We start from the raw sequence: 27788 nt of genomic DNA, 5'->3' as shown, positions 1-27788 counted from the left end.
AATAAATATCTTTAAAAAAAAAAAGTAGGGGGCACCTGGGTGGCTCAGTTGGTTAAGTGTCTGACTCTTGATTTTGACTCAGGTCATGATCTCAGGGTAGTGAGATCAAGCTCTGTGTTGGGCTCCATGCTCAGTGGCAAATCTGCTTAGGATTCTCTCCCTCTACCTCTGCCTCCTCTCGCTGCTTGCATGTGACTGTGAGTGCACTTTCTCTCTCAAACAAATAAATCTTTTTAAAAAAGAGGTATAACTAACAAGCAAATGATAAGCAAATTTAATTACTCTGAGGTAAGGCCCAAGTATCTAGCCTCTTTGAAAAGACTCCTAGTGGTCCAGTTATGCCCAGCCAGTCCAATCTGAGACCCTTAAAAACCTTTAAATTTTATGTGGTAGGAAGAAGAAAGCAATAGTAATATGCTTATGGCATACAAATACAGTCATAACTCAGATCCTCAGCAACCTATAGTATGGGTGTTGCAGGGATTACTCCCATTTTACATGTAGAGAATTTTGAATTGCATGAGATTAACTTCTAACTTGTCCAGAATTGCTCAGGGTCACATGGGTGCAGGGTCAGCAACTAAGAGTCAGTGCCTCCTTATATCTTGAACTCTGGTGCCCTCACCTGCTTCCCCAGCCCCAGCCTCCTCTTGACTTCTCTGACCTACTCCATCATTCCACTGTCACTCTATTCTAGTTCTCTACACCCCCTTCAGCATCAGTGAGAGGTGGGTTGGGGCAGTTACTCTCATTTGGCTGCTTCCAATCTCTTCACCCTCTACACCTATACCACTTCCAACTGGTGTTAGTAAAAAGCACAGCTTACTCACATCTGCCTAAAGATAATGGGATGAATTAGTCTAGGCAGAATGCAGTGAAGCCATGCAGGGAACCTTGGTGGGTACAGTGTGCCTATGAGGTGACAAAGCTCATTATTTTTAGCAAACACCTAACTATAGCTTCAGAGGAACACTCTTCTTTGAAGCAGTGGCCTTGTGTAACTCTCTGTAACTCTGATAAAGCTCTGCTTCGTGGACTTTCAGGGAAGAGGTCAGGGTGTGGAAGTCATCTTTAGTATCTTCCAAGAAGCAGATCTTGATTTTTTGAAGATGAATGTGATTTTTTTGAAAGGAGCCAAAATTCAATTACTTCCAAGCCTGGGAATAAGGTGGAAGAGTACACAAGATGATCTTTTTTTGTTGTTCAAAAACAAGAAGTAAAATAAATAATATGACTCATTTTCTTGTGTAACTGACAAGTCAATGCAGAGCAGGGCTTACCACGTGCCTATTCTGAAGGCCGTCACTCATTTTCATACACACATACCTATGTTGGAAATACAAATCAATCTTGTTTCCTTACCTAACTCATATTTGAAAAACTTGAAAACAGAAGTAAATCTTTTAAGTAAGGGTAGAGTTCATTCACCTTAGCTTTTATATGGAAAATGATGCAATTCTTATTTAACCACCCAGTAGTAAATCTAATTAAGTAAATTTACTAGTTTAGCCATAGTTTAGGTGGAATGGTTCAACTGAAATTTCTTCAGGTTTCCCATTGCACACTGACCTATACAGTAAAAAGTTTAATTTATTGTATTCTTTAAAATTTCAATAATAACCCCAATTTAAAATTCACTTTGGGCGCACTGCTGTAAATATATGTGTAGGTACTTAGGTGTGGCTGCCAAGATAGGATCTAAACTACATTTTACAATAACTGCTCACAGCTGTAAGCCTGCCTGTGTTGATGACAAGCTGGCTCTTATTATAACATTGATTTTAGATGTCAGTGCTGCATAATAAGAACTATAACACTGGGTGCCCTGCCAATCACAGTTGGAAAATTCAAACATCATTCCCTCATGAATGGTATTTCATAGCCCTTGCTGGTGAGCGGCAGTAAATATTTGGAAATTTGCCTGACGTTTTAACTACACATGGACTGTTTGATTCCAATGGAAGTCAAGGAAGTCAATTGTGTTCCACGCTTTGAAAATTCTCCACTCAGTATTTTTAATCATTAGCTCCCTTTCCATCAATAATCCATTCATTACATAATCATTCAGCACTAACTTTACGAAGTGATAGAGTCTAAACCATTTCTACCTTGCATTCAGTGAGCAGAGACTAACCTAAATGTATCTTCACAGAAAAAAACATCTTTCACTAGAAACAGCTATCCTATCTACCCTCCATATTCAAATGGTTTCCTTTCCTCGTTAAACACTGCTGTGTCCTCAGCTCTCTATCCTATGAAATGGTTTCACAATTATCTGTCTTGGTTGAAACCCTATGTGTGCGGTATGATATTATAAATGTGACTTTAGAGAAAGAGAGAAAGATCATATCAGCCTCTTTGCATGATGCAGGCAACACTATTGTTTGGCATATTGTTTGACTTATTTTCAAGACATCCAGCGAGGTGTCATTATGCCCAGATCTCTAGTGTAAAGATGGTTCAGTCACTGGAGGATCATCTTTGGGCATGACCTCAACTGTGGCGCTCAAGAAAAGAACCGCTCAAGCAAAAGTCCTACTGGATTCTTCACCTTTCTGATGTGGAACAAACTGAAAAGACTAACCTGTATCACCTATCATAATTGTATTTAATTTATCTAATTAAAGATTGATTGATTTATTTTTAGAGACAGAGAGAAAATGTGCACGAGTCGGGGGAGGAGCAGAGGAAGGAGAGAATCCACAAGCAGATTCTGTGCTGAGCCAGGAGCCTGATGTGGAGCTTCATCTCATGACCCTGAGATCATGACCTGAGCTGAAACCAAGAGTCAGATGCTTAACCCACTGCACCACCCAGGTGCTGCATCATTTTTTTTAATCCATGTTTCAATGCAGGTACTTCTGTGTCCATTTGTCTTCTAAAATTGTATGCTCCTAGAGAGTATGGCCAATTTCCAAATAACTACGGCCATCAGTCCTATAAAAACTAAGACTATCCATAATTTTTTTGATGTTACTAAGTTTTTGTTCCTGAAATTGAACAATTTTTCCAATATGTTTTTCTCTGGTAATCGCACCCTTCATTTGCTTCATTAAATCATACTATGCAGGTTTATTATATGAATGATTTAGACTAGTTCCAAAGTGCTTTGAAATTTTCAAGTATGAAGTCCAAGCTTTCTCCTATTCTCTTCTGATTTATTGGGAACGGATTTTTATGGAGATTAAATTACCACTGAATAAACGATATTCTGAAGCAGGATAATGATCCTAAGACTGCTCCATAAATGTTGCAAAGTCTAAGACAAAATGTGGCTGTCTACCAAATAATCTGAAAATATCCCAAGATGCATTCCCTAGAGGCTAGGGTGTGCAGTCTCACAGAATTCTAAAATTTTTTCAATTTAATTTTTGAATTTCTCAGAAACTTTTAAAAAGCCAACTTACACTTTTAAATTAGGACACCATCATGCAATGGCTTACTAAAGTGTTATATCAAGGGGAATCCGTCATTCAGATTTGTTCTCTGTGACATTTTGCTACCAAGACCTAGTCTGATCCACTGAGATTTGTATCTGGTGCCCCTGTGTTCCGAAATATATTTTGGATGTTGGCCAACTAGTTGTGAGGTATTATGTATGGGACAAAGGAAATCAACATCGTTGATATGAATGCTGAGAAGTTTCACCATGTCCCATGGCCAAGGCCAGTGCACATCATGGCAGCTAGTGTCCTGGTGTTTGGCAATGGCTACAAAGCAGGCCAGGTTAAAAGTGGAGCTTTGCATCAGAAGTCACCTAATTCAGGCAGTGTAGATGGATGGATGTTGGTTTCATGGCCTTCTTCACCCTACAGGAAGGGCAGCTCTTCTTATCTGGTACTCTTCCTTGAGCAGGAAAAACTGGGGGGCAGATCTATTCATGCTACCATCTGTTAGGTACAGACCTGATGGATTAAAAACCATCTCTACCTCCTGAGTCAATTCGAAATCTACGATGTTCAATCCTCCACTTATATAGTTTCCTTCAATGAATCTAAGTGTTAAGACAAATGTTTTAGACAAGATATTTTTAGACCCAGTTGCTAATGTATTTGAAATGCTTATATCTTAACAGTTCAATTTGAACCAGAAGATCTTAAGGAGAGAAAAAATATGCAGGTGTGCTCTGAACAGTAAACAAGGAACAATCAGATCTTGCTCTCATGTTTGCAGCGAAGTTTCTCCTTTCCTTGTGACTGCAGTTTATTCTAATGGAAATTCTCCTCAAATGCTCTACAATCAGAAGGTTGGAACATAAATATTGGAATTTTTGGTATCTGGTTTGCAATTTTATATCTAGAGTATGAAAAAGACGTCTGTAGAGAAATAAAAGCTGAAGTAGTTCGCTAAAGGGGAAAATGTGATTTCTGTAGCTATATTTCATTTCAAACTGATAGGAACAGAATAAAAGTTCTATGCTTAAATAAATGAAAAGTTACCGTTTTTGATGTCAGCTTGCAGACTCTGAATTCCGCTTATCTTTTGCCCACGTTCCAATAAATACATAGAATCATTCCATTCTTCCCTTTATAGACACAAAGTAAAATACCTTTATGTCGGGAAACTGGCCCAGATAGGTATCCAGTGTCAGCAAGGACCCATCCACTAGTTTTTGATGGAAGTCTTCCCATAGAACATCACATTTCTGAGAGAAAAAGAGAAAGCTGCTGAACGATTTTAATTGGATACTTTTTGCCAAACTTCTAAAAAAATCAGAAATGGTTAAAATTAGATAAATAGTACTTCCCTGGATAATAGATGCTAGAAAAAATACGGATTATTGAATAATACAATAAAATTTTAAGGCAATTAGACTACCTGTTCTAATTGACAGCATAGGTTACTGAGGATACAGGCTACATGGCAAAGATGGACCCCTGATGTCACCATACCTGAGCTGCTCACTCCAAAGTCTTTTACAAGAGAAAGAGAGAGGGGGGGGAAGAGAGAAAACCACTTTTGAAAACTACTTTTGGGGGCTTACTTGCTTTTGTGTCTTTTTTCACACTTTCAATACTAATCCTCATTATTACAGATCCCAATTCAAGAAATTCATGCCAAAATAACCTTAAATCCTCCATAAGAAAACGCTCGTCTTCTGATGTGAATAGATGCTCTGAACATGTAGCATTCAGCTCCTTCACTACCACAAGAGCCCATTATTTGGATCTGCAACTAAAGATTCCAAAAATCTTGGCAGGACCTATGAGGACCAAGGTGGGATGGTAGCCATTTTCTTAAGGAATAAACGTCAAAGTGGCATCTGCCACTCACAGAATTTAATGTGATGTTCTGGAAAGCTATTACTGCAAGTTTCTATTATTCCCTTAAAAATTCTTTTCATGGGGATCCCTGGGTGGCGCAGCAGTTTGGCACCTGCCTTTGGCCCAGGGCGCGATCCTGGAGACCCTGGATCAAGGCCCATGTCAGTCTCCCGGTGCATGGAGCCTGCTTCTCCCTCTGCCTGTGTCTCTGCCTCTCTCTCTCTTTCTCTCTCTCTCTCTCTCTCTGTGTGACTATCATAAATAAAAATTAAAAAAAATTCTTTTCATGATGAATTTTTAATTATACACCATTCATTGGAAATTTATCACACGAGCAAAGCATTTAACAACATGATGTTGAAACAGTATCATTATATTGAAGAAATATATGTGAGAAGAGATAATTATTTAATAACTACATTGGAAAGTGGTGTTTGGAGGCTGGTTTTTACCAGATTTCTATTTTGAAAGTTTTATAAAGAGGTAACAAGGCCAAGAACTTTTTGCACAAATAAATCTTTTCATCTCTGTCTTAACAAGATTACGAAGATCAATGTGGGGATGTCAGAATTGTCATGCACCAGCCGAGGGCTGCACTGTTAACCCATCGGTGCATCACGTATCAAACCTTCTCCTGAGCTCAGGCAGCTGCATCCCAGAGGTCTTCTGTGCCTCCGTGTTCATCAGTGAGCTCATGTGAAGTGGGCATGACAAACACTGCTCTTTAATAAAGAACTTGGACATGAGAGAAGCCCCGATAGGCAACTTGCTGACACCAGTAATAATCACATGTACTGGTGATGACAGGAATATACAGCCATTAAATGTGTTATTAGTAGGAAGAATTCTTATTCTCACTTTGCTGATAAAGAAGCCAAAGCCTGAGAAGTTGAAGAACGCACCCAACACCATACAGACAGAGCCACCCCTGGTCTCCACCCCACTGGGACTTCTGCAAAGCAAAACATACTCACTTTCTCACTTCCCACCAGCCAGATGGCCCTCAGCTACAAATTGGATTTCAGGTGTTAATACATGTCTAGGGACAAAGGCTTCTGGAAGTTATATTCCTATTAGCAGGCTGACCGCATCTGTCCTAAGCTTCTGCAGGCCATCAAATGCACCAGCAGCATTTAAGTGAAATATATGCTTTTTGTGCCTCCTGAATCTGCTTTCAAGAAAAGATAGGGGAAGGAAGTGTGCAGGGGTGAAATCAGTACACAGAATCATGCCATGAGCCTGATTCTGCTGCTGAAATGAGCTAAGATGTATAGTAAGAAACAAAAAAAACCCCACTATTCTTATTTTGGAGAAAAATATTCCGTAACACATAGCTCTCTACCCCCGTAGTTTTATAATGGTTCACTAATCACAGTGAGTTTGGGAGGATCTGGAGGGTAAAACTGTCCGGTGTCTTCTGAGTACATGGTGCCCCCTTTGTGATTAAGTGCAACGTGGTGGCAGCCTGCTGAAGTCCTCCAGGCCTCCCGCAGTCTGAGGTCCTTGCTCTTACCTCGCCAACCATCTTCACATCCTCCCGCCCATACCAATCAGGCTCATAGACTTCATGCAGCGACTCGGTGAGCTTCATTGAGGCTTCTTGCATCCCTAGTGTTGGAGAAAAACAATTCTTGTTGGACAAACATGGGTGAGGCACCTCTTCCACTGTCCACTACTTTTCTCCAGCAGAAACACTAATTCTTTAAGGAAAAATCGTGAAGGCACAACTGTCACTTGCAACTGTAGTCATAACTTCCCGTGACTCTCTAACGTATCTGATCACGTTTCTATTATTTACATGATAATGGCACATCTTGAAAAAAAGATGAAAAAAAGATGCATCTGGTATTATGCTGAGTGAAGTAAGTTAATCGGAGAAGGACAAACATTATATGTTCTCATTCATTTGGGGAATATAAATAATAGTGAAAGGGAATATAAGGGAAGGGAGAAGAAATGTGTGGGAAATATCAGAAAGGGAGACAGAACGTAAAGACTGCGAACTCTGGGAAACGAACTAGGGGTGGTGGAAGGGGAGGAGGGTGGGGGGTGGGGGTGAATGGGTGACGGGCACTGGGGGTTATTCTGTATGTTAGTAAATTGAACACCAATAAAAATAAATTAAAAAAGAAAAAAGAAAAAAATCAACAAGGTGTCCTGAAAACAACAAAAGCAACGTGCTCTATTATGTATATTGTTACTTATGAAGCAGCACAGGTCCATAAATAGACTGGACACCTAGGATAACTCATCCATCAAACTACGGAGCTCTAAAAATAAAATTAATCCTAAATGACTTTAAATATGAGAAATAAAGCCTTTGACAGAAACAGATTGAAGCAAAATTAACGGGATCCTAGGGCGTAACAGCTGGAAGTGGTTTAACAGGCTTAGCCATTTTCAAAACAAAAAAAGTTCTTGTTACAGTTATTAAAAGCTACATATAGAGTTTTGAATCAGAACTCTCAGAAATCTTGGAGTTCTTAAATCTATGGGTCAGAATTTTCATTAGACCTGCATGTGGTGGGTGTTGCGAAAAGTACGGTTGTAGAATCATAGGAAAGGTATAAAGTGTTTTTGTGCAATGCAGCGATAGAAAGTATCACGTCTTTTTCAGTCTTCGCTCTGCCTGCCTTTCCTTCAAAACACAAGAGGGTACAGTGTGCACTGGGTGGAGCAGCACAGGGCTGAGAACAGTCCACAGTGCCTGCTTTGGCTGGTGACTTGCAGAAGCGCCTCCTCTGGCACCAAAGCCTCGTTAATGGCTGGAAGCAGAGACCTGGCCCAACTGGTGCCTTGGCTTTGGCCATTAGAAGATATGAAAGTTTCCTTAGAAACGAAAAGCGTCTCATAAACTTAATGCCCATGACTCCATGATGGAAAGTTTTCATGAAACTGAACGCCGCAACCATCTAGACTCAACCTGAAGCTTGTGGGATTTAAGGGAGTCGTTTTAGAGTTCAACTATGGGAAAAGGACAGAATAAAAGATGTCTACGGTGATGGAGGTATATCCTTAAAGAGTATGCACAAAAGTCAGCATGGTATTTCATAGAATGGTTTCTCTCTAGGCATGGAACACCCCTACTCTTTCCTCCAATAACATTAAGATATAGATTTGGTCTTTGCACTTGAGAAGTTTGAAGGTTTTCAGGCCACAGGAAGTAGGAAAGCCTGCAACCCTCTCTCCACAAAGCACGTCACTGAGCACGCAAAAGGATGTCCTTTACAACGCGCTGTACTGCCCACACTGGCTGAAACGACCAAAAATGAAGCCCCAGCAGTGATGGTATGAGGGCATGTAAGTGTAGAGACAGCCAAAAAATAACACAAAAACCTCCAAGGGTTCCCCAGCACTTTGAATGCAAGGCAGTGAGAATGTCCCCTTTTTAATATATTTTTTAATATTTTATTTATTTATTCATGAGAGACACAGAGAAAGGCAGTGTCCCCTCCTATTCGGGTGGTCACTGCTGAGGCAGAGTAACATGATTTCCAGGGTCCATATTCACCCTTCCCCAAAAAACAAGCAAGCTTCTACTAAGAAATGTACCCCTCAAAAATTAGCCACTAGTTGACACCATCCCCCCATCATTCAGAGACCAAAAGGTTTCTGAAGTTTTCCCTTAAATCTGTCTTGAGTCTGGTGGAAATTATAAACAGCTGGGTAGGTAAGTTCTGAAGGTCTTAAGAGGAAGAAGAAGAAATGATGGTGTTGTAGGACAAATAACCTTTGTGGTGAAAAATAAAACTGTGAATGTAAGCTTAAAATAAAATTATATAAGGCCTTATTCATGGAGGCTGAAAGCACAATGTTGCAGTAAATACGTCTCCTAGCAGCCAAAAATAACTACTAATTGCTGCTGTGTGGATAAGTAGTGATGGAAAATTTGGAAAGACTCCATTTTGACTTGGAAATTCTTTCTAGAACACTCCATAGGAAGTACTTGGATGGATACATAGGTAAACAAGACACAAGCTTTGCTCTGAAGGGACATAAAAATTGCAAAGATTTTAGAGATTCTGAACCTACTCTGCTGACAGAGCATAAAGGAAAAAAAAAAAAAGCTAAAACCCAAATTCCCTCCAAAGTAGCTTCACAACATCAAACCAGAGTAGATGTTAAATGCTACCTCTGGCATTTAATAATATCTATATATCCAGTATTTTCTTAAAAGATTAGTGATTTCCAAAACTGCAAGACAGGTGCCTAATATCACCCACAGAAATTATTATTTACTACTGGATAGAAACCACTTCCCCTGCTTTAAAATTTTGGACCTTCTCCAAGGCATTTACTGCAACATCCTCTTTCCCTTTGCAACCAAATTTGTGAGCTTCTATTTTCACCCTCTAAAATTTGTTGCAGAGATTACCCTGCTACAAGAGTCCTCTTTGTACAGCCTGAGGGTGTATGTTTTAGTTAAAAATAACATCAGCTAAAATACATTATGACAATAACCAGCAGCAGCTATAAACCATTACAAGAGTATCTAAAATATTGTAAGTATCTGGCAGCTTCGCCCATTATTTAGAAGAGAGCTGTTTAAGAAGCCAGCAGTTAGCTCAGAGGAAAGGATAGGAAGTTGTCCTAGAGATTCAAGGAGAGCAAACACGGGAGCATGAGTGGTGGGGGAGGAGAGGCAGAGTGTGAGACGGCTCAAGGACAGTCAACTCTACCACTGGGTCAGTCATGCTCACACATAACAAGTCACATACAACAAACAAGTATTGATCCCACCATCTGGGCCATGCTTCATGCAGAGAAAGTCCTTGCATGTTCATTTTCCCTATGTCTGGCCTCCACTGCCACACATACCAGTGACTCCTGATTCCAAATCCCTACAGGGAAATAGAAATGGATCCCTATAACTGCTGGTCAGTCTTAACAGGTCTTCTTGGAGCCAAAATCGGTAACCTTTCCAAGACAAAAGAACACTGTGGAGCCTTCCAAGGGACTTTCAGAGGAGTTGTTTCAAAAACATCATTGTGTAGTTGGGGGAATCCATTCCTAGAGGATTTTGAAATGGGCTTCTAAAAGCATCATTGTCGTCTTGGCTAATTCAAAAGAAAATAAGAACAAAGTGAAATGGTTACAGATGTTTAAGGGAAAAAAAGCAAGGTAAAGCCTTTTTTCTCAACTTGAATTGGCAAAACTACCTCTCCACCATTTTTGTTTAACTTCTGAGTCAAAAGCATCTTACCAGTAAGTATGAATGTCATATACATCATTATGAGAATACTATTGCTATGAGATAAAAAGCCATATATGAATGTTGCATACAATTTTAGGATTTGCATTGAATCCTAAAGTTTTCACCTCCCTGCCATCTATTTACACTATATTCCTATTTACTAAGTGGGGAGGGGGCTTCTTTATCTAGTGCTTCATCATTAATAAGTCAGTATCTGTTCTGTTTCTGAGATGTTCTTTTTGTGCATTAAAAATTTCAAAATTTAAAAAAAAAAACAAAACACCTGGATATACTACTGGTACCTCAACATTTACCTCACCATCCTAGGCCTCAGTTACATTATTTTTAAATGACAGTACATGCCATGGCCATAGTTAAAATTATATGAAATAAGATCATAAAAGCTTATATCAGTGCCTAGCACAGAAGTGCTCAATAAATGTTAGCTTTTTTCACTATCCTTATTAAACATTGGACCAGACTTATAAGAAGTCTTGCTGCTTCATCTCCTCTGGCCTGAATCCCTCAAAACCACAACAACTATTTTTCTAAAATGTTAATCTGATCACGTGACTCATTCTCTGGCCTACAATAATGTAATGACTCCCTTCCACACTAACAGACTAAAACCTCAATATGATACGATCCATAAGCAAACCTATCTCACCCTCATTATCTACTTGTTCCCTAAAGAGCCTAAGCTTCTTCCTGCCTCCGGGACCTTTGTAAATGTAGTTTCTTCTACCTGGAAAGTCCTTCCAGCACCAACCTTAGTCTGGGGCATATCTGATCACCTGATAAATACTTATACTCCCTTCCTGGGTCCATTTAAGCATAAGTTCCTTGGAAGACCCAACCTGGTCTCCAGGCCCTCAGGTGGAGGGGGGTGGTTTCGTCCTCTGTTGTGACCCACATTATACACAATTCTGTTAAAGTATGTATTACTATATATATTGGGCCTTTTTATTTATTTAGCTTTCTCCCTATCTCTGCTGCCAGCTCCATGAGAGTAGGCACTGTGTCTTGTTCAACTTTGCCTCTCACTCCCAAAACAGCATTGAGCCCGTAAATGGGGCTCAATGCAACATTTCCTGCTAAAATAAATGAGAACATACTTTACAAAGCCCAAGTATCAGCAGAAATAATAAGGACCTACAGAGGTGAATGGCACCCAGAGATCAGTGATAATAATATGAAAGGCAACCCTATTTCCCAGGGTGTTGGTGGTAGAGATTTGGAGGGCTTCTGAGAGCAACTGGGGCACTTTATGGATGAAGACGATATTCTCACCACTGACCCTGGGACCGGACCCAGGAGTCATCACTCTCCAGGGCCAGATCTCCTTCCTCTGTAATGCTGCCTGCTTTACAGTACAATTAGTTAGCCAGTGTTCTTTTTTTGTGAAAGCCAGAAAAACTGACCATAAAAGCCCCTTGAAAATCCAAATTATGATTTATTTAATGCCTACCCCTTGTCTTTCATTTTTTTCCCCAAAACTCAAATTGTGCCCCAAGGAACACAAACGGTTGGCAAGACTTTGAGAAGAGAAAAGCATTCCATAGTCACATACCTGGTAAATGCTGCCCATGCCATAGGGCTTCTGGAGATTACATTAACATTTTAAGGGCCCTATAGTAATTATGCTCTGTAATAACCTGTTTGAAAATTTATTCCAACTAGCCTTGACCAAAGTAATTTAAACATAGGTCTTTTTTATGGAGTATCATTTGTTAAGAAAACATGTTGAGGGATGTGACCATTAGCAGTGGAAGCAGGAGTACAGTCTGCATCATCAAAAGGCTAATTTCATGCTATACCAGTGCCTCTCTGGAGCTAACTCTTCACTCAGTAAATTCTCCTAGACCACATTAAGGAAAAAAATTATTCCGGTCTTAAATGTTTAAAACACCAATCTTCCTACTAAGGATGTAAAATTAACCACAATACTTCCAAAATATATAGACAAAAAGACAAAAAAAAAACAATGTATTCATTCATTTAACAAATTTATCCACAGTATTAAAAAGCAGGCTACATTGAAAAAAAAATCAGCCAACATAAAGAAAATCCTGTGGGGGTGCCTGGGTGGCTTAGTTGATTAGGTGTCCAGCTCTAGATTTTGGCTCAGGTCATGATCTCGGGGTCCTGAGATCAAACCACATGTCAGGCTCCGTGCTGTCTTCCTCTGCCCCTCCCTCAACTTGTATACATGTTGTCTCTCTCTCTCTCTCTCAAATAAACAAATACATCTTAAATAAAAATCCTGTACTGGAAATAATATATGACATGTTGTGTTCAAATACTAAACCAATAGTAAAAGAAATACCTAGAGTGCCTTCTATTTTCTGAGTAAACTGTTATAAATACTTAGGATTAATTTTTTTTAGAAGAATTAAGTAAGAGCTCTATGAATTTGTGGAAGTTCTCTGAGCCTTACTTCTTTACCAATGTAAACTAAGACTGCCATTTATCATATAGCTGTGTGGGGTGGTTACAAAGAGGTAATATGCCTATGCACAGCCTAGCACATAGGGTGTGCTCATTCCAAAGTACCAATAGTAAATTATCATTACTCCCTGTACAGATGAACTCTAATTTGTGAAACCAATGCTTTACCAATAGCCAATATCGTTCAAAGGCTAGATAAGACAATGGATAAAAAAAAAGCAAGGCCACATAACATGAATGGACCTAGAGGGTATTAAATGAAATAAGTCAGACAAAAAAAGACAAATACTGCACGATTTCACTTATATGTGGAATTTAAGAAACAAAACAAATGAACAAAGGGTAAAAAAGAGGCAAAATAAAAAGACTCTTAAGTACTGAAAACAAACTGGTAGTTGCTAGAGGGGAGGTTGGTGGGGAGTTGGGGGAAACAGGTAAAGGGAATTAAGAGTTCACGTATCATGATGAGCACCGAGTAATGCATACAATTGTTGAATATTGTATTGTACACCTGAAACTAATGTAACGTTATATGTTAATTATATTTCAATTAAAAAAAAAAAGCAAAGCCTTAGGGGATCAGAGTATGTATCTTGGTCCTGCTGTTTACTAGTTCATGACCTTGAACAAGCTCCTTAACCTCTCTGGGCCTCACTTTTTTATCTGTAACATGAAGATGATATGAGTATCTGCCTCAGAGTTGTCATGAGAATTAAAACTTTATGCCTGACCTATAAAAACTTAAATATATTTTAGTTTAAAAATCAATTCCACTAATGTTTTATTATTATGACTGAATTTTTTTATTATTAAGATTATTTCATTATCTATCAGTATCTTTGTAAATAATTTCACACATCCACAAAGAAACAGCTAAAATAAGTTCTTGGAACTAGAAGTGCTGTGTCAAATGGCATGCTCCTCTCTCTCAAAAACACACATTTAGAGGCTTTTGCCAAAATGCTCTTTAGGAAAGCTGTCTTACCAACACTGTATAAAAGGGGTCTGCTCCCCACAGCTTTTTCAATGCTATGTATTACGGTCTTTTCAATTTTAATGTCTTTGAACATTTGGAAGAAAAATGACAGTATCCCATCTCCCTTTTGATTTCATTTAATATTCTTTGATTGTCCATCCATGAAAGTAAGTGAAGCTATTTTTGAAATTTGAAACTATTTTTCACACTTATTATTCATCTACCAGTTCTTCTCTAATTTTCTCTTTATACATTCTACCTATTTTTTTTTCTTTTAACCAACTGACATTCGTCTAGTGTACTTTAACTGAGGTCTTAATATCTTAGCTTGCTTTCACTAAATGTGTTGTCAAAATAATTTTTAAACATATACGTAAGTTTGATATATTTATGAGGTCAAACCTCTCAATCTTTCCCTTTATGGCATCTGCCTTTTGGGTTGGCCTTGTAAAGACCTCGTTGCCCAAGGCTAGAGACTAAGTCGACTGCATTTTATTCTAGTACTTTAGGACATCTCTTTGTATACATATTTAACTCTTTAATAGATCTGTTGAGAAGGAGGGAGTAAAGAATGAGGTTGAGAATCTTACTTTTTCCTGAGTATTTCCCCTGTTTACCCAAGATCCCTTGCAGATGTCCCACTCTTCCTCCACTAATCTTGAAGTCTGCCTTCACATCCATGGGTGCACCCAGATACAGTGCAAAGAGCTGTGTAATGTATAGCAGGCAGGAACAGAACGCACCTCCCTGCCGCCCTCTCCTCCCTCCATCACCTCATTTCTTTGCCTTGCATGGCTGAGGCCTGAAACCAACATCATGGCCTTTCTGTCTCTGTACAGTGACAGGGCTGCAAGCACAGCTGGTCCCCACAAGTCACAGGAGGTCCAGGGCCTTGGTTTCTGATAACCCTCCACCTGCCTCTGCCATGGATCCTTGCTCCTTCCAGCTGAAGGACTTAAGTGTGAGTCTGTGAGTATTGTTCTCTTCGGTCACGTTCTCCCTTAGGCTATGAACTGGCTGTAGCTTTTCTTAAAGTCTCAAGCTCACTCTATCTCACAATGCTTCCTAGAAATCTCTGGTGTGGGAGGCACTTATTCCTTGTTTCCAGCATAACAGTAGGCATTTTTTTCCTTGTATATTCTGATTATCATTTCAATGGTAATTTGGGAGTGGGTGGAATGAACACCTGTGCTGAAGCACTCATCTTGCGAGAAAGCCAAATGACTTTGTAATTAACACTTAATCCTGCCACTCATGAATTTCAAGCACAATTTGAGCTTGGTAACAACATGCAGTAAACGACTCACACACATTACCTTTGATAGCTGCTAAATATCCCCGGAGTTCACGCTGAAGCCTGGTACCCTCTGCCTGAAAAACACACAAACAGAGGGATGCTAAGCATCTTGTCTATATTTTGCCTGGAAACATGTGAGAGGCAATAAGTCTCAGAGTTATTATTACCAGAGGCTCATTCTTGAAAGAACATAAATACGTACACACAGACTAAACAAGGCACCTGTCAGTGTAGAAATTTAGAGATTTTATCCAGCTTAAAAGGCAAGTAAGATTTTGCTGAGAATGGAAACTATGACCCACCAGACAGCCTCCTCCATATTCACGAGCCAGCAAGTCCCTAAATTTTGATGCATGGACTACAACAGTAGGAAACTGATCACCACTGTTCAATATGGTAGCTACTAGCTACATGTGGCTGAGTGCTTACAATATGGCTTGTCCAAATGGAGATGCACTGTAAGTATAAAATACCAGATTTCAGAGACTTAGTTCCAAAAAATCTAGTTAATAGGCTTTATAGCGATTTCATGTTAAAATGCTAGTATTTGGGATATATTGTGTTAAATAAACTGTATTATTAAAATTGATTTCACTCTTTTCACTTTTCACTTTCTGTGGCCACCAGAAATTTTTAAACTACATATATAGTTGGTGTCACTAAAACAGAGAAACTCCGACATTCTAAATTTTGACATATAATTCTTTGTCTTGGTTTGGATTAGATTTAGAAACTCTGAAACTAAGATTAGATTGCAAGTAATGGAGAAATGATGCAGGAAAGAGATGAGCATCAACGCAGGGTGTGTAATCTAGCAAGTTAGCACAGTGGACAACGCAGCCTCAGTCCCACTGGGGAGCTCTGGGAAAAAGTGTCAAACACCCTTTAGATATTCTAACTGGGGAAAAGGGGAAGTAGGGCAACCATCTATCAACTCCTATCAGTGTTTGGGTTGAGGGCTGCTCCCAGAGAATGCCAGAGAAAGCTCTCAGGCAAAAAGCTGCCCTCACTGGCAGTAGCAACTAAATCCAGTAGGCTCAGAAAGGGTAGGTACTAGGGCACTACAATTGAAAATATTTTTTAGGGACACCTGGGTGGCTCAGTGGTTGAATGTGCCTTTGGCTCAGGGCGTGATCCCAGGTCCTAGGATCAAGTTCTGCATCGGGCTCCCCACAGGGAGCCTGCTTCTCCCTCTGTATGTGTTTCTATCTCTCTTGTCTCTCATGAATAAATAAAATCTTAAAAGAAAAAGAAAATATTTTTAAATATGCATTTTAACTGTATAATCATTTAACAAACTTACAGAGAGCTAGCACACAGAATTACTCTACCTCGATTATTAATAAAATAGCAACTATCATCATCATATTCAATTCAGCCAGCATGTGTTACCATGTAGCAAAAAAGCAGGGTATGAAGGGTAAAAAATCCTATTTCCTTCAGTAAATTACAATCTAATGGAGGAATTGAAGTATTGAAATAAAAATTGCATTCTAAAACTGGCTACATTTAAGTCTACAGTAACCATTCCAAGCATTCAGGGATTACAAAGTAAAGACAGAATGCCCATCACATTTAAAGATAGATAGTGATTAATACAAAGAAGCTCTGAAAGGAGTATTTAAAGACTATGGCCGGACCTCACAAGGGCTTCTGGATGAGACTATTTTCCTGTATGGTAGAGTATATATAGTGTCTTGATATGGTTTAAAATCAAAACTTTATGTTCCTCTTGTTTTGCTGAACCATCTGAAATACCATGTGAGGCAAACAGCCACCAGCTACATTAAAAAAAAATTTTTTTTAAACATTCTAGATTTCCAAAACAGCAAAATAGACTTGGAAATTGCGGGGAAAGGATGAAGAGAATGAAAATATTGATGATCAACAATTGGGTAAATGTAGAGGATGAAATGGATCCAGAGAAGAAACAGGTGGAGTTAGGCTGAGGTCCCTAACACCACCACAGAAAGTATTTGGGGAAGAAAGAAGTAAATATCTACTTAATATCTATGATCTGACAGGCACTGTCTCAGATTCTGAGTATATAAGCTGAAAAGATAAGGCTGCGGGAAACTGTATCATTGTCAAATCTACTCTGTACCTCTTTACCAGATCTGATTTGGGGGAGGACTACACTTCCTGCCCATCAACATCAGTCTTGGCTGTGGGACTTAGCCAATTAAATGCAAGTTAAAGAGGTACACCATCCTCCTGAGCGGTAAAGAGCCATCACACAGTCCTACCATTTCTTTCCCCTCTACCCTGAATCCTGTAACGTTCCAGATGTGTGCTGCTTCTCCAGACTGGATGGAGGAGTGGAGAGAACGTGGAGCACAGTGCCATCATAATTTTACGGGTGAGAAATAAACTCTATTGCTGAAAGCCATGGAAGTACTGCTACTACAGCATCAACCTGCCCCAAATGGCCTGTGAAAATAGTTCACCAACAATAGTGGAAATACTGACAGATGGAGAAGGCTGCAATCTAACAGAAAAAAAAAGTCAATAGAGTTAGCAGCAGAAAAGCATGAAAGGCATTTACAGAAACATTTCAGAAAGTAAATCCAACTGGAAGGATTAAGGATGAAGTGGATGGTTTAGCAAATGGAAGCCCAAGTGCTAGTCAAGTGATGGAAAGAGATGGATAATACTGAGACAGAAGAGGTGAGGCCCAGAATCCTGTGTCCTAATAGATGGCAGATCATCTGGAGAAAATATCTGAAATCAGACACGTGACTTACCTGGAAAGATCCAGACCCAGATCAATCTAAAGCCGACAGCCCTAAAAGGTGCAATTAGGAGGTTCTGAATCCCCTAAGGTCATGTTTCTCAAAATGGGTAAGTGTACACCTCAAGGGCATTTAATGGTCTGTCTAGGGCACACACAATACACTTAAAATATATCTCCAGAACATCAATTTACTAAGGTTGGAGGGGAGTGAATGGAGAAGATACTATTCTTTATAATCACTAGCCACCTGTTATGATGTACAAAGAAAAACTGCATAGAGATTAAAGACAGAACTGCACAGATGTCTCCTGTTTACAGCTGTCCACTTTAGAGCTATGCTCTCCCACCCTTCGAGGTCCTTCCCTGCAAGTGTGCAAGGAACTGAGAGAGGCAGGGCTCACTTCTCACCCAGGAGGATGCTTTCCCTCCAGAAAGCCATACAAAGTTTGCTGCAGTGTTATGACTCACCACGCCATTCAGAGTATCTGGAAATAGAAAAAAAGTAGCGGGGAAGGGTATTCTTTTCCCAAATATTTAAGAGATAAAGCATGTCAAGTTAATCCCAAATTGCCTTTTCTTTACAAACAAGAGAGAGAATGAAATAATTCAGGCTTCACTCCATACAGGCTGCATTCACCTAGCCCAAGGGAAGCAATAAACATTTTTAAGAAATGAAATAAGAATCCCAGAAGAAATTTTTTAGATATCTAAAAGTGTCAGAAAGTTCAAATTATACAATAATGGCTTAAATAGATGAGTTCAATTTAAGCAGATAAACTGAAAAGCTGATTTAAATAACTTTCTTATTTCCAATTATTAAAATTTCTAATTTTCCTTCATGACTATTAAGGTTCATAAATCATTTGTAATAACCATATTGAATTTCATCTAAAATTCTGCCTGAATCAAAAAGGTAAAAGGCTCTGGAGAGAAATTTCTTACCTATAATATGCTACAGAGTAGTTCTTCTGCACAAAATCTATTGCATAACAAAATTTTCTTAAGGTCATTATTCTATATGAATCACAGGGGTTTTAAATTAGAAATAAATTCTTATAGCAATGCTAAGAATTCCCTGCATCTGAAATTTGTTCCATATTCCTCTGAAAATTACCATTTCAGTAATTCAGCCTTCAATTATGTATTATGCAGAAAACAGATTCAAAATATACAACTTACAGCCACATGAGTGTATTTCCCCTATTTCTTGATGTTGTTCTCTATCAGGTAAGACAAAATTATTATTCTAACTTGTGGTCATATTTTCCTCAGGGATTAAGGCAACATGAGGCCAAGTGAGTCTATTATAATTAAGTTGTCTGGTTGCCAACTAATATACCCTCTTGGACAATATCTAAGGATTCACGCCTACAGAATTCCTTGCCCTGGCATATGGTATAATAATGTGGCTCTTGTGTTAGAGGTTCTTCATTTATTTTTTCAGTTGAATCATTTATCAGTGTCAGAAGCTGCTGCTTCTCCAGCCCAGACAATGTCGGGCTTCACTTTCTTCCCACACAGCCCAAGGGAGTCGGCCTGCTTTTCCTTCCTCATTAGAGCTACTCCTACCCACACACTCCCTTGGGTGTCACACTGTTGTAAGGCTAGAGAGAAGGAAACTGTCTCCCTAGTTCCCTGCTTCCTAGCTATCCTGAAAAACAAGACAGGGTCATATTGGGTTTCACGATGGAGATAATAAAAAACCAACAGGCATGCAAAAAGTATACATGGTTTTAAAACCTTACAAAGGTCTGAGAATCACTGCCCCTAGTCAAAAAAAAAAAAAAAATCTCTTTATTCCCTTGCTGAGTGATACCTTGAAGCTGTTGCTTTCTTCCCTTACTTCTGTAAGAACTACGCATGATAGCCACGTCCTCCCCAAAGGATTAGAGTGAAACTTGAAATATAATTAAAAAGTTAGAAAAAGAACACTGCAGGTACACCATCACAGAAGGTCTCAGGTATCTGTTACTCAATGCAAAGAAATCACGTTCTATACTTAATTAAATGTGTTTCCAAATTGTTTGACACCAGATTGGTCCTCAGTAGAACGAATGCCTTAATTATTTGTACATATATCTTGTCTTGGGGTAGTGGTGGAGAGGCAGGCGAGGAATGCCAGTGCCCAAACATGCTGGACTCCTAGATAGCTTTCATTTGAGCCTCTCTTCAGCACCTTGGACAGTCCCCCATTCTTAAACCAAAGCTTTAACCTGTGCATTATCAAAGGATCATTACTTCATCAAAGGTTCCTACTGCGCTCTGATAAGTACGCAAATGAATTATAAACAGGTTTCCTTCAGAGTGAGCCAAGTCTCTGGTAAGAAGAGCTATCACAGACTCTGAAACTCAGACGTGTCTCAAAGTCCCATAAGGCATTGGGCTTATAAACAAGGTTGCATTTAGCTGTGATGAATGACATTCGATGATTAATGAGTCAAGCTGTTTATTGTTTAGACACACAATAAATTCTGAAGCATCAAAAATACGGTAATAGTTGTTAATACTTATGCCTAGAATTTCAGGAGACAAAAGAAAGAGGCTACAGTTGAGGCATTAATGTGATTGAATTGTAGACACAATGCATAGAATGAATTAATAATTTATAGGGAACTAAACTCAGGGTAGCCATCACTGAAAATTCAGGGGTCTGCCCACATACCACCATGTGCATGATACCTCCACGCAAGGATGTGTACCACTACAGCCCTAACTGCTTACAAAAACAAATCTAGTGGATTTTATTTGTAAGGTTACACAAATCCAGCCAAACACCTTTAAACAATAGGTATTTGTTAAATAAGCAAGGACTGTTTGAGTTGACTTGTTAAAATATGGTAAATGAAAAAATAAAATATGGTAAATGTTGTACTGATTTACAGTTATAGGTAACTTTTGTTATAAAAAGGAAAAAGACTGGGACCACCCACCTCCACCCCCCAAACCCCCCCACCTCCGCCACCCCGGGTGGCTTAGTGGTTGAGTGCCTGCCTTGGGCTCAGGGAATGATCCTGGAGTCCCAGGATCAAGTCCCACATCAGGCTCCCTGCATGGAGCTTGCTTCTCCCTCTGCCTGTGTCTCTGCCCCCCCACCCACCTCTCGCTCTCATGAATAAATAAATAAATAATAAAATCTTTTAAAAAGAGAGGGAGAAAGAAAAAAGATGGACAGGAGAAAGAAAACACCGCACACATTAGAGGAATATTTTCATTAACTTGCCTCTCAGAAACTATAAGTTGATGCTCAGGTAGAAAGCCAAGAGTACTGACATGTAAGAACTGGATCTGAAGAGATATAATGTCACAAAGTTGTGATTTCACAAAGGTAAGTCCTGTCATCTCATCTGTGATCATGAACCTATAGAAGTTCCCATAGTTACATTATTATTTTTGGCCTTTACTGACATTTTTCTCATGAAAAGGCTAAGTAACATTATAAAGTTAAAATTGCCCAATTTCTCAGAGTTCAGACAGGTTAACTTAATCTTAAAAGCAATGCTAAGAAGATTTCTTATCATTTTTGAAGCTTAGAAGAAAATTAGATTATCAAGGAGATGAGGTTTAATAAGGGCCATAATCAGCACCTTGATTAACAGATGACTAATCTGAATCCACTTATGATCAAAGAAAACATTAGGCTACTGAACACTACAGGCACTCTTGGTCTGTGAAGCAGCAGAGCTCTCTCCCTATGACAAGTTCAGATGCACTTAAATCAGAAGATGATAGTTTTTCAAAGGTAGATGCAGCAGGGTCTCTAAAATTTACATTTTTGTTTCCTTGCTTTGAGCTCTTTGTAGTTAACAGGGGCCATCATTATGAACCTAGCACTGATTTCATAGAAAAATTTCTCCATTTAAAAATTCTTCTTTTGGCAGGTATTAATACAAAAGATCTAAGAGAGAGGAAATCTAAGTGGGTTTTGAAATCTGGGCTGATGGTGGTGGAGGATGGAGGGTATATGGATGTGTGACTGACATCAGAGAACATCTCAGTTTCCACAATTTTACCCCAGATTCCTGGCCCAATTGCCAACTACCCTTCTCAGCAACTCCAAGAATACTTATAATCTGAAAACTAAATCAAATACATTCTTTACCTTTCAACAAAACAAAACTGATACTCTAGCTACTAGTAATTCCATATGCAAATTTTCCATAGATTAAGGGTAAGTCAACCAACTTGAGTTCATACAGATCTCTATTCTGGTTTCTTGGTAAGCTAACCCATTGTGTGTGCAAGGGGACAGAAAAGTGCCTAGTTAGAACTACTACAGTCACCACATGCAGGCTGGATACGATGTGAAGATACACTTTCTTGCCTTTAGGCAATTGAGTTTGTGATCCCTGAAAAGCCATTCCACTTTTTTCTGTGCATGTGTGCACACGTGTGTGTAGACCTGACTCATAAGGTGCTTTAGGAGTATTATATAAACATCTTTGCAACCTTTGCCTTAACACCTAGAGACAGTACTTAATATATTGGGGAGGAAATCAACACAGAAATTAAGGGAAACTCCATGAAATTCCCACTCCAACAATGGCCTATTATTCAGAGACCCTTTCTGAGGGTGTGGATGTCTACAATGTTGCATTGTGACCAAACTGGACAGGATGTAAAAGTATTAGAAAAGCAGCTGTTATGTAAAGTTATTAATGAGTTGTATTCATGAGGGGGTGCCTTGTCAATCATTACTATAGTCACAGTATAACATGCAGAATGTTCCTGAAACTGCCATTTATGATGCATTCATTTTTTAGAGCTACCGTAACAAATACCACAACTGCATGCTTTAAATAACAGAAATTTGTTTCTCCATAGTTCTGGCAGCTGAACGTCTAAGACCAAGGCATTGGGAGGTTTGGTTTCTCCTGAGATCTCACTCCTTGGCTTGTAGACGGCTATGTTCACGCTGTGTCCTCATGTGGTCTTTGTGAGTATATCCCCTCAGTGTCTCTCCTGCTCCTTAGAAAGACATCAGTCATACTGGATTAGGATCCACCCAGATGACCTCACTTAATCTTGTGACCTCTCTAATGTCCCAGTCTATAAACAGTCACAACCCTGAAGTATACTGGACTTCAATTTATAAATTCACAGGTATATAATTCAGCCCATAATGATATTCTCAAAACAAGCTTGTAGGACAGCAACATGATCACAAAGTTTAACACTTACGAGTGGTCCCTTTGTTCCAGATACCATTGCAAGGGCTGTAGCTCTAGTAACTCATAATCCTCAAATTAACTCCATGAAGTCAGCACATTTTCTCCGATGGGAAGACTGAGGCACAGAGGCTGAGCAACTTGCCCAAAGGTCACACATCTGGTAGACAGCAAGCCAGTACTGGAGCCTGGGAAGTTTGCATTATTCAGACTCCATAACCTGCCTAGGGCCCACCTGCCTCATTGCCCTCCACCACCTCTTTGTCCCCAGCTACAAATGCATGGATGACAGCTAGGATAAATGAGGCTGTCCAAGAAGAATCAATGAGAGTAATTTATCTAAAGACACCATTTTCTGTTCTCATGATATAGTCCTAATATTTAAATTAAAATACCAACTGTTCACTTGTTTCTTTCAAAAGCTCACAATTCCACAGAGTATATTCCATGAGGTTCATACAGCACAGTGGTTAAATGGGTGGGTTCTGAGACCACACTGCCTGGCTTTAAAATTCTAGCTCTGGAGACACCTGGGTAGCTCAGTGGTTGAGCATCTGCCTTTGGCTCAGGGCGTGATCCTGAGATCCTGGGATCGAGTCCTACATCAGGGTCCCCACAGGGAGCCTGCTTCTCCCTCTGCCTATGTCTCTGCCTCTCTGTCTCTCATGAATGAATAAATAAAATCTTAAATAAAATAAAATCTCAGCTCTGCTACTTCTAACTATACAACCTTGGACAAACCACCTGGCCTCTCTAGGCCTATGATTCCTCATCAGTAAAAGAAAGCTGATAATAATACTTACTTCCTAGAGCTATCATGAAGGTCGAGGGAGACAGTCCATGGAACGTATCAGCAGAATACCAGTCACACAGGATGTATTCAAATGAATGTTGGATGCCACTATGATTATTCAACAAAATATTTTTATGAGAAACTGCACAAAGAGTAGGTGTTTCACAGATGTTTGACTGAATTGAGTTCTGCTACATGTTACATAACGAAGGAGTATCTTCATGAGGAAAATACAAAACCTTTCCAAAACAAACTACTTGGGAATTTAGAATGCTTCCTTTATTTGCATTTCTAAGTTTCAAATACATAGTCTTGTTTTTCATATTTTTGTTATAGTTTTAATTGTTGCAATAACAGAGGAGCCTGAAGTGCATGGGAATAATTTATGCAGATATTTAAGAGCCACTTAACAATGGATATGAGAAAAATTGAGCCAATATGACAATTTACTGTAAGGAAACAAGATAGCATGAATACCAATGGCCAAGATTAATGAGGTTCATGCTCAAAATGAAAGCTTTTGTGACATATACTAGGTTTTCTCATATGCAAAGCAGAATTATAATTATGGACTGCTATGAGAAGCAAGTGAGATAGTGTTTTGTTTGTTTTTAAGGTTTTTTTTTTTTTTTTTTTTTTTTTTTTTTTTTTAGAGAGAGAGAGTAAGAGATAGAGTGAGCGCATAATCAGCAGGAATAGGAAAAGGAGAGGGAGAAGCAGGCTCCCTGCTGAGCAGAGAGCCCAATGTGTGGCTTCATCCCAGGACCCCAGGATCATGACCTGAGCTGAAGCCAGACACTTAATTGAGTGAGCCACCCAGGTGCCCCTGAGGCAGTGTTTTGTACAAAACACTTTATAGGTGTCTAAGCTTACTTGTGGGAAGTTAATAATAAAAATACTTCATCGCTGCTTTTACCTAAGCCAGCCAGATGTGGCTTGGAAATGTGTGAGCTCTTAAAGCACCTTAGAAGGTTCTTATAATTATCCAGGTCAGGAACATATTCAGATAGATGTGTAATTAAGGAAACCATTATCTTTACTCTATTGGTAAAATCTCAGGCTGGCATCCAAGTTGTTACAATCATATCATGGCTCTTTAGGGTTGGTTCAAAAGTCTGGAGGGGGTACCCAGGAATCAATATTGTTATAAGGCTTCCAGGTGATTCTGATTGTTATTTGGGAACCCCTAGTATAGTCAGTCACAGTACCTATAATGTAATTGACACTTAGTGTGTTGATGTAGCTGTTATGAGATGGCTAAAAAGACAGTTAAAAATATGTGTGGCAGCAGGTTTCCAACAATCAGCATCAAACATTCTTTCTAATGCCTCCATCACTTCATACTCTGCATGGGGGGGGGTACCAAGTGACTTATAAGAGAGAGTCAGAGGCAATGAGATGCTTATCAGAGACAATAATACTGATGCAAACCTGAAAATCAACTGCACCACATCTATGTAGATTTTTACCACCACTTCAGATGGTCTTCCTGGGCTCCATGACAGATGTGCCTCATTCTCAGCATCCCATTACCATAACAACAAGGATCAATCTGGGGATCATTTAGAGAGGAACATCCAAACTAGGTAACAAGCTTACTTCACAAGGGGAATTGGAAGATATATGGAATTGGTTTCTAACTGAATGCTTAGCAATGGGATATGAAACCCTCCCCAGTTGGCACAATTAATGGAGTAAGGTAAAATACAGGTAAAGAGAGGTAATGGCACAGGATAGGTGAAAGGAAACCATCAGGGGCACCTGGGTGGTTCAGTCAATTAAACATCTGCCTTCAGCTCAGGTCATGATCCCAGAATCCTGGGATCGAGCACCACATAGGGCTTGTTGCTCAGTGGGGAGCCTGCTTCTCCCTCTCCCTCTGGGTGTCACTCTGCCTACTTGTGCTCTCGCACTCTCTGTGTCAAATAAATAAATAAAATCTTAAAAAAAAAGAAAAGAAACCATCAGAGTGATAACACAAAGAGCTTCCTCCAGAAGAGATTTCTTTTTTTTTTTAATTTTTATTTATTTATGAGAGAGAGAGAGAGAGAGAGAGGCAGAGACATAGAGGGAGAGGCAGGCTCCATGCACCAGGAGCCTGACGTGGGATTCGATCCCAGGTCTCCAGGATCGCGCCCTGGGCCAAAGGCAGGCGCTAAACCGCCACCCAGGGATCCCGAGATTTCTTAAATGAGAAACAAGTACCCCAAGGACTGGCACACAAACAGGGATGCCTGGAATGTCTGTAGTTTGGGTCAAATCTTGGTTAAGTTTCAACTAAATCTTTTTTATTTATATAGACCATTAACTGAAGAGACATTCCTGTAGATAAACAAATAAAAGTGAAGAGAATAAAAGATGGACAGCTGTGTTTTGCGATGAAAGTTTTTGTTCTCTTTATTGCCTCTAGCACCATGGACAGCAACACCCAACTCTTCCCACAAAGCCCGCAGCAGGCTTATTTTGCTCCTTAAAAGCCAATGAGCACTATATGTTAGTTAATTGAATTTAAATAAAATTTAAAAATTTTAAAACCCAATGATCAAAAACCAAAAAGGATTAGTAGATGTGTCAGATATGAAATAAGTAGACTATAAAGAAATGCAGGGGACTTTGTAGAGGAAGAGCCAATACATTCTTTTGAAATCTTACTGGTTTGCTCTGTTCCACCCCATAGAAGTCAATTGTATTGGCAATCATAGTGGGTTATACTTATCAAGAAAAGGGCTCTAAATCAAGACTATCCACACAAAACACATCTTTTCCATAAAAACAATATTACCAAGGAGCCTGGCAGTCTTAACCAGGGGCTTAATGGCCAGATTATACTCCCTTACTCTTTGCCAGTGACTGTACTACATAGAAATCAGTTCAACAAGGAGTCTCATAGCCAAGCACATGACCATTTCATGGATATTTAGCATGCTATGTGAGCTGCTTTAGACTGAGATCCTTTGCAGTAACAAATGGTAGATACTCATCAAGCCTACAGAGTCCAGCTGGAAATGGGATTGTGGGAAGGTGGAGAAATCTTTTTTTTTTTTTCTCAGAATATCAACTGGAGTGAGAGTAAACTTGTGTGCTAATGCTAAGTGGTGAAACTAGGATATTGAAAATGCATCATGATGGAAGTACAGAAACATCACCTCAGAATACTGTCTTTTTCTACTACTTAAACTGCTTAAAAAGAAAGACAACTTTTGCACCCTATACCACCAGCTTGACAAAGACAAGAACTATGACTGACTTGTTTATCATTTTGTTTCCGATGCCTTATACAGAGTAGACACTCAATAATTATGTGTTGAGCCAGCCAAGGAATACTTTTCATATACACTTATCCACAGGAAGTTCTATATGATTTGTTACATATATTTAACTGTTGCCATTGATGAGGTGTCCAGCTCCCAATTCATGACAGCCCCTCCAGTTGTGTACTAAATCCCATCTCCTCCTGCCTATTCAAGGACATAAGTCAGCTGTTCTTCCCTTTCTCTGTGATTCATCACATTTTCTCTCTATACTAAGTAAGTCCCAGTGAGTATACATATATTTTTGCCATCTTAAGAAAAATGTTTTCTTTGGGTGCCTGGGTGGCTCAGTGTCTGCTTTTGGCTTAGGTTATGATCCCTGAGTCCTGGGCTCAAGCCCCGTGTCTGGCTCTCTGATCAGCAGGGCATCTGCTTTTCCCGCTCCCTCTACTGCCACCCCTGCTCGTGCTTTTTTTTTTCTCTAATAAATAAAATATTAAAAAAAGAAAGAAAGAAAAAGAAAAATGTTCTCTTGACTCTACTACCTCCACAAAACTACAGTTTTATTACTTGCTCCCCTTTAAAGCAAAACTTGAAACTTGCTGTCTCCAAGTCTCCTATTATCCTTCACCTTGCTCTATGTATGCTCTACTTACACAATTTTTT

General features: G+C 39.3%; 1 protein-coding gene across 3 annotated transcripts in view; it reads right to left on the bottom strand.

Annotated features, from left to right (window-relative positions):
* Positions 1-27788, bottom strand: part of AMPH (amphiphysin) — a 211348-nt gene that overhangs the window by 73858 nt on the left and 109702 nt on the right. For all 3 annotated transcript variants that reach the window (XM_038562674.1, XM_038562672.1, XM_038562673.1), the window contains exons 3-5: positions 15199-15253; positions 6778-6872; positions 4550-4645 (exon numbers count right to left, since the gene is read on the bottom strand). In XM_038562674.1, the coding sequence (XP_038418602.1) occupies positions 4550-4645; positions 6778-6872; positions 15199-15253 (246 nt within the window). The remainder of the gene's footprint in view (positions 1-4549; positions 4646-6777; positions 6873-15198; positions 15254-27788) is intronic.

This window comes from Canis lupus, chromosome 18, assembly GCF_011100685.1.
Source record: "Canis lupus familiaris isolate Mischka breed German Shepherd chromosome 18, alternate assembly UU_Cfam_GSD_1.0, whole genome shotgun sequence".
Classification (NCBI taxonomy): domain Eukaryota; kingdom Metazoa; phylum Chordata; class Mammalia; order Carnivora; family Canidae; genus Canis; species Canis lupus.
The sequence above is the reverse complement of the archived record's forward strand: the minus strand, read 5'-3'. Positions and strand labels throughout refer to the sequence as shown.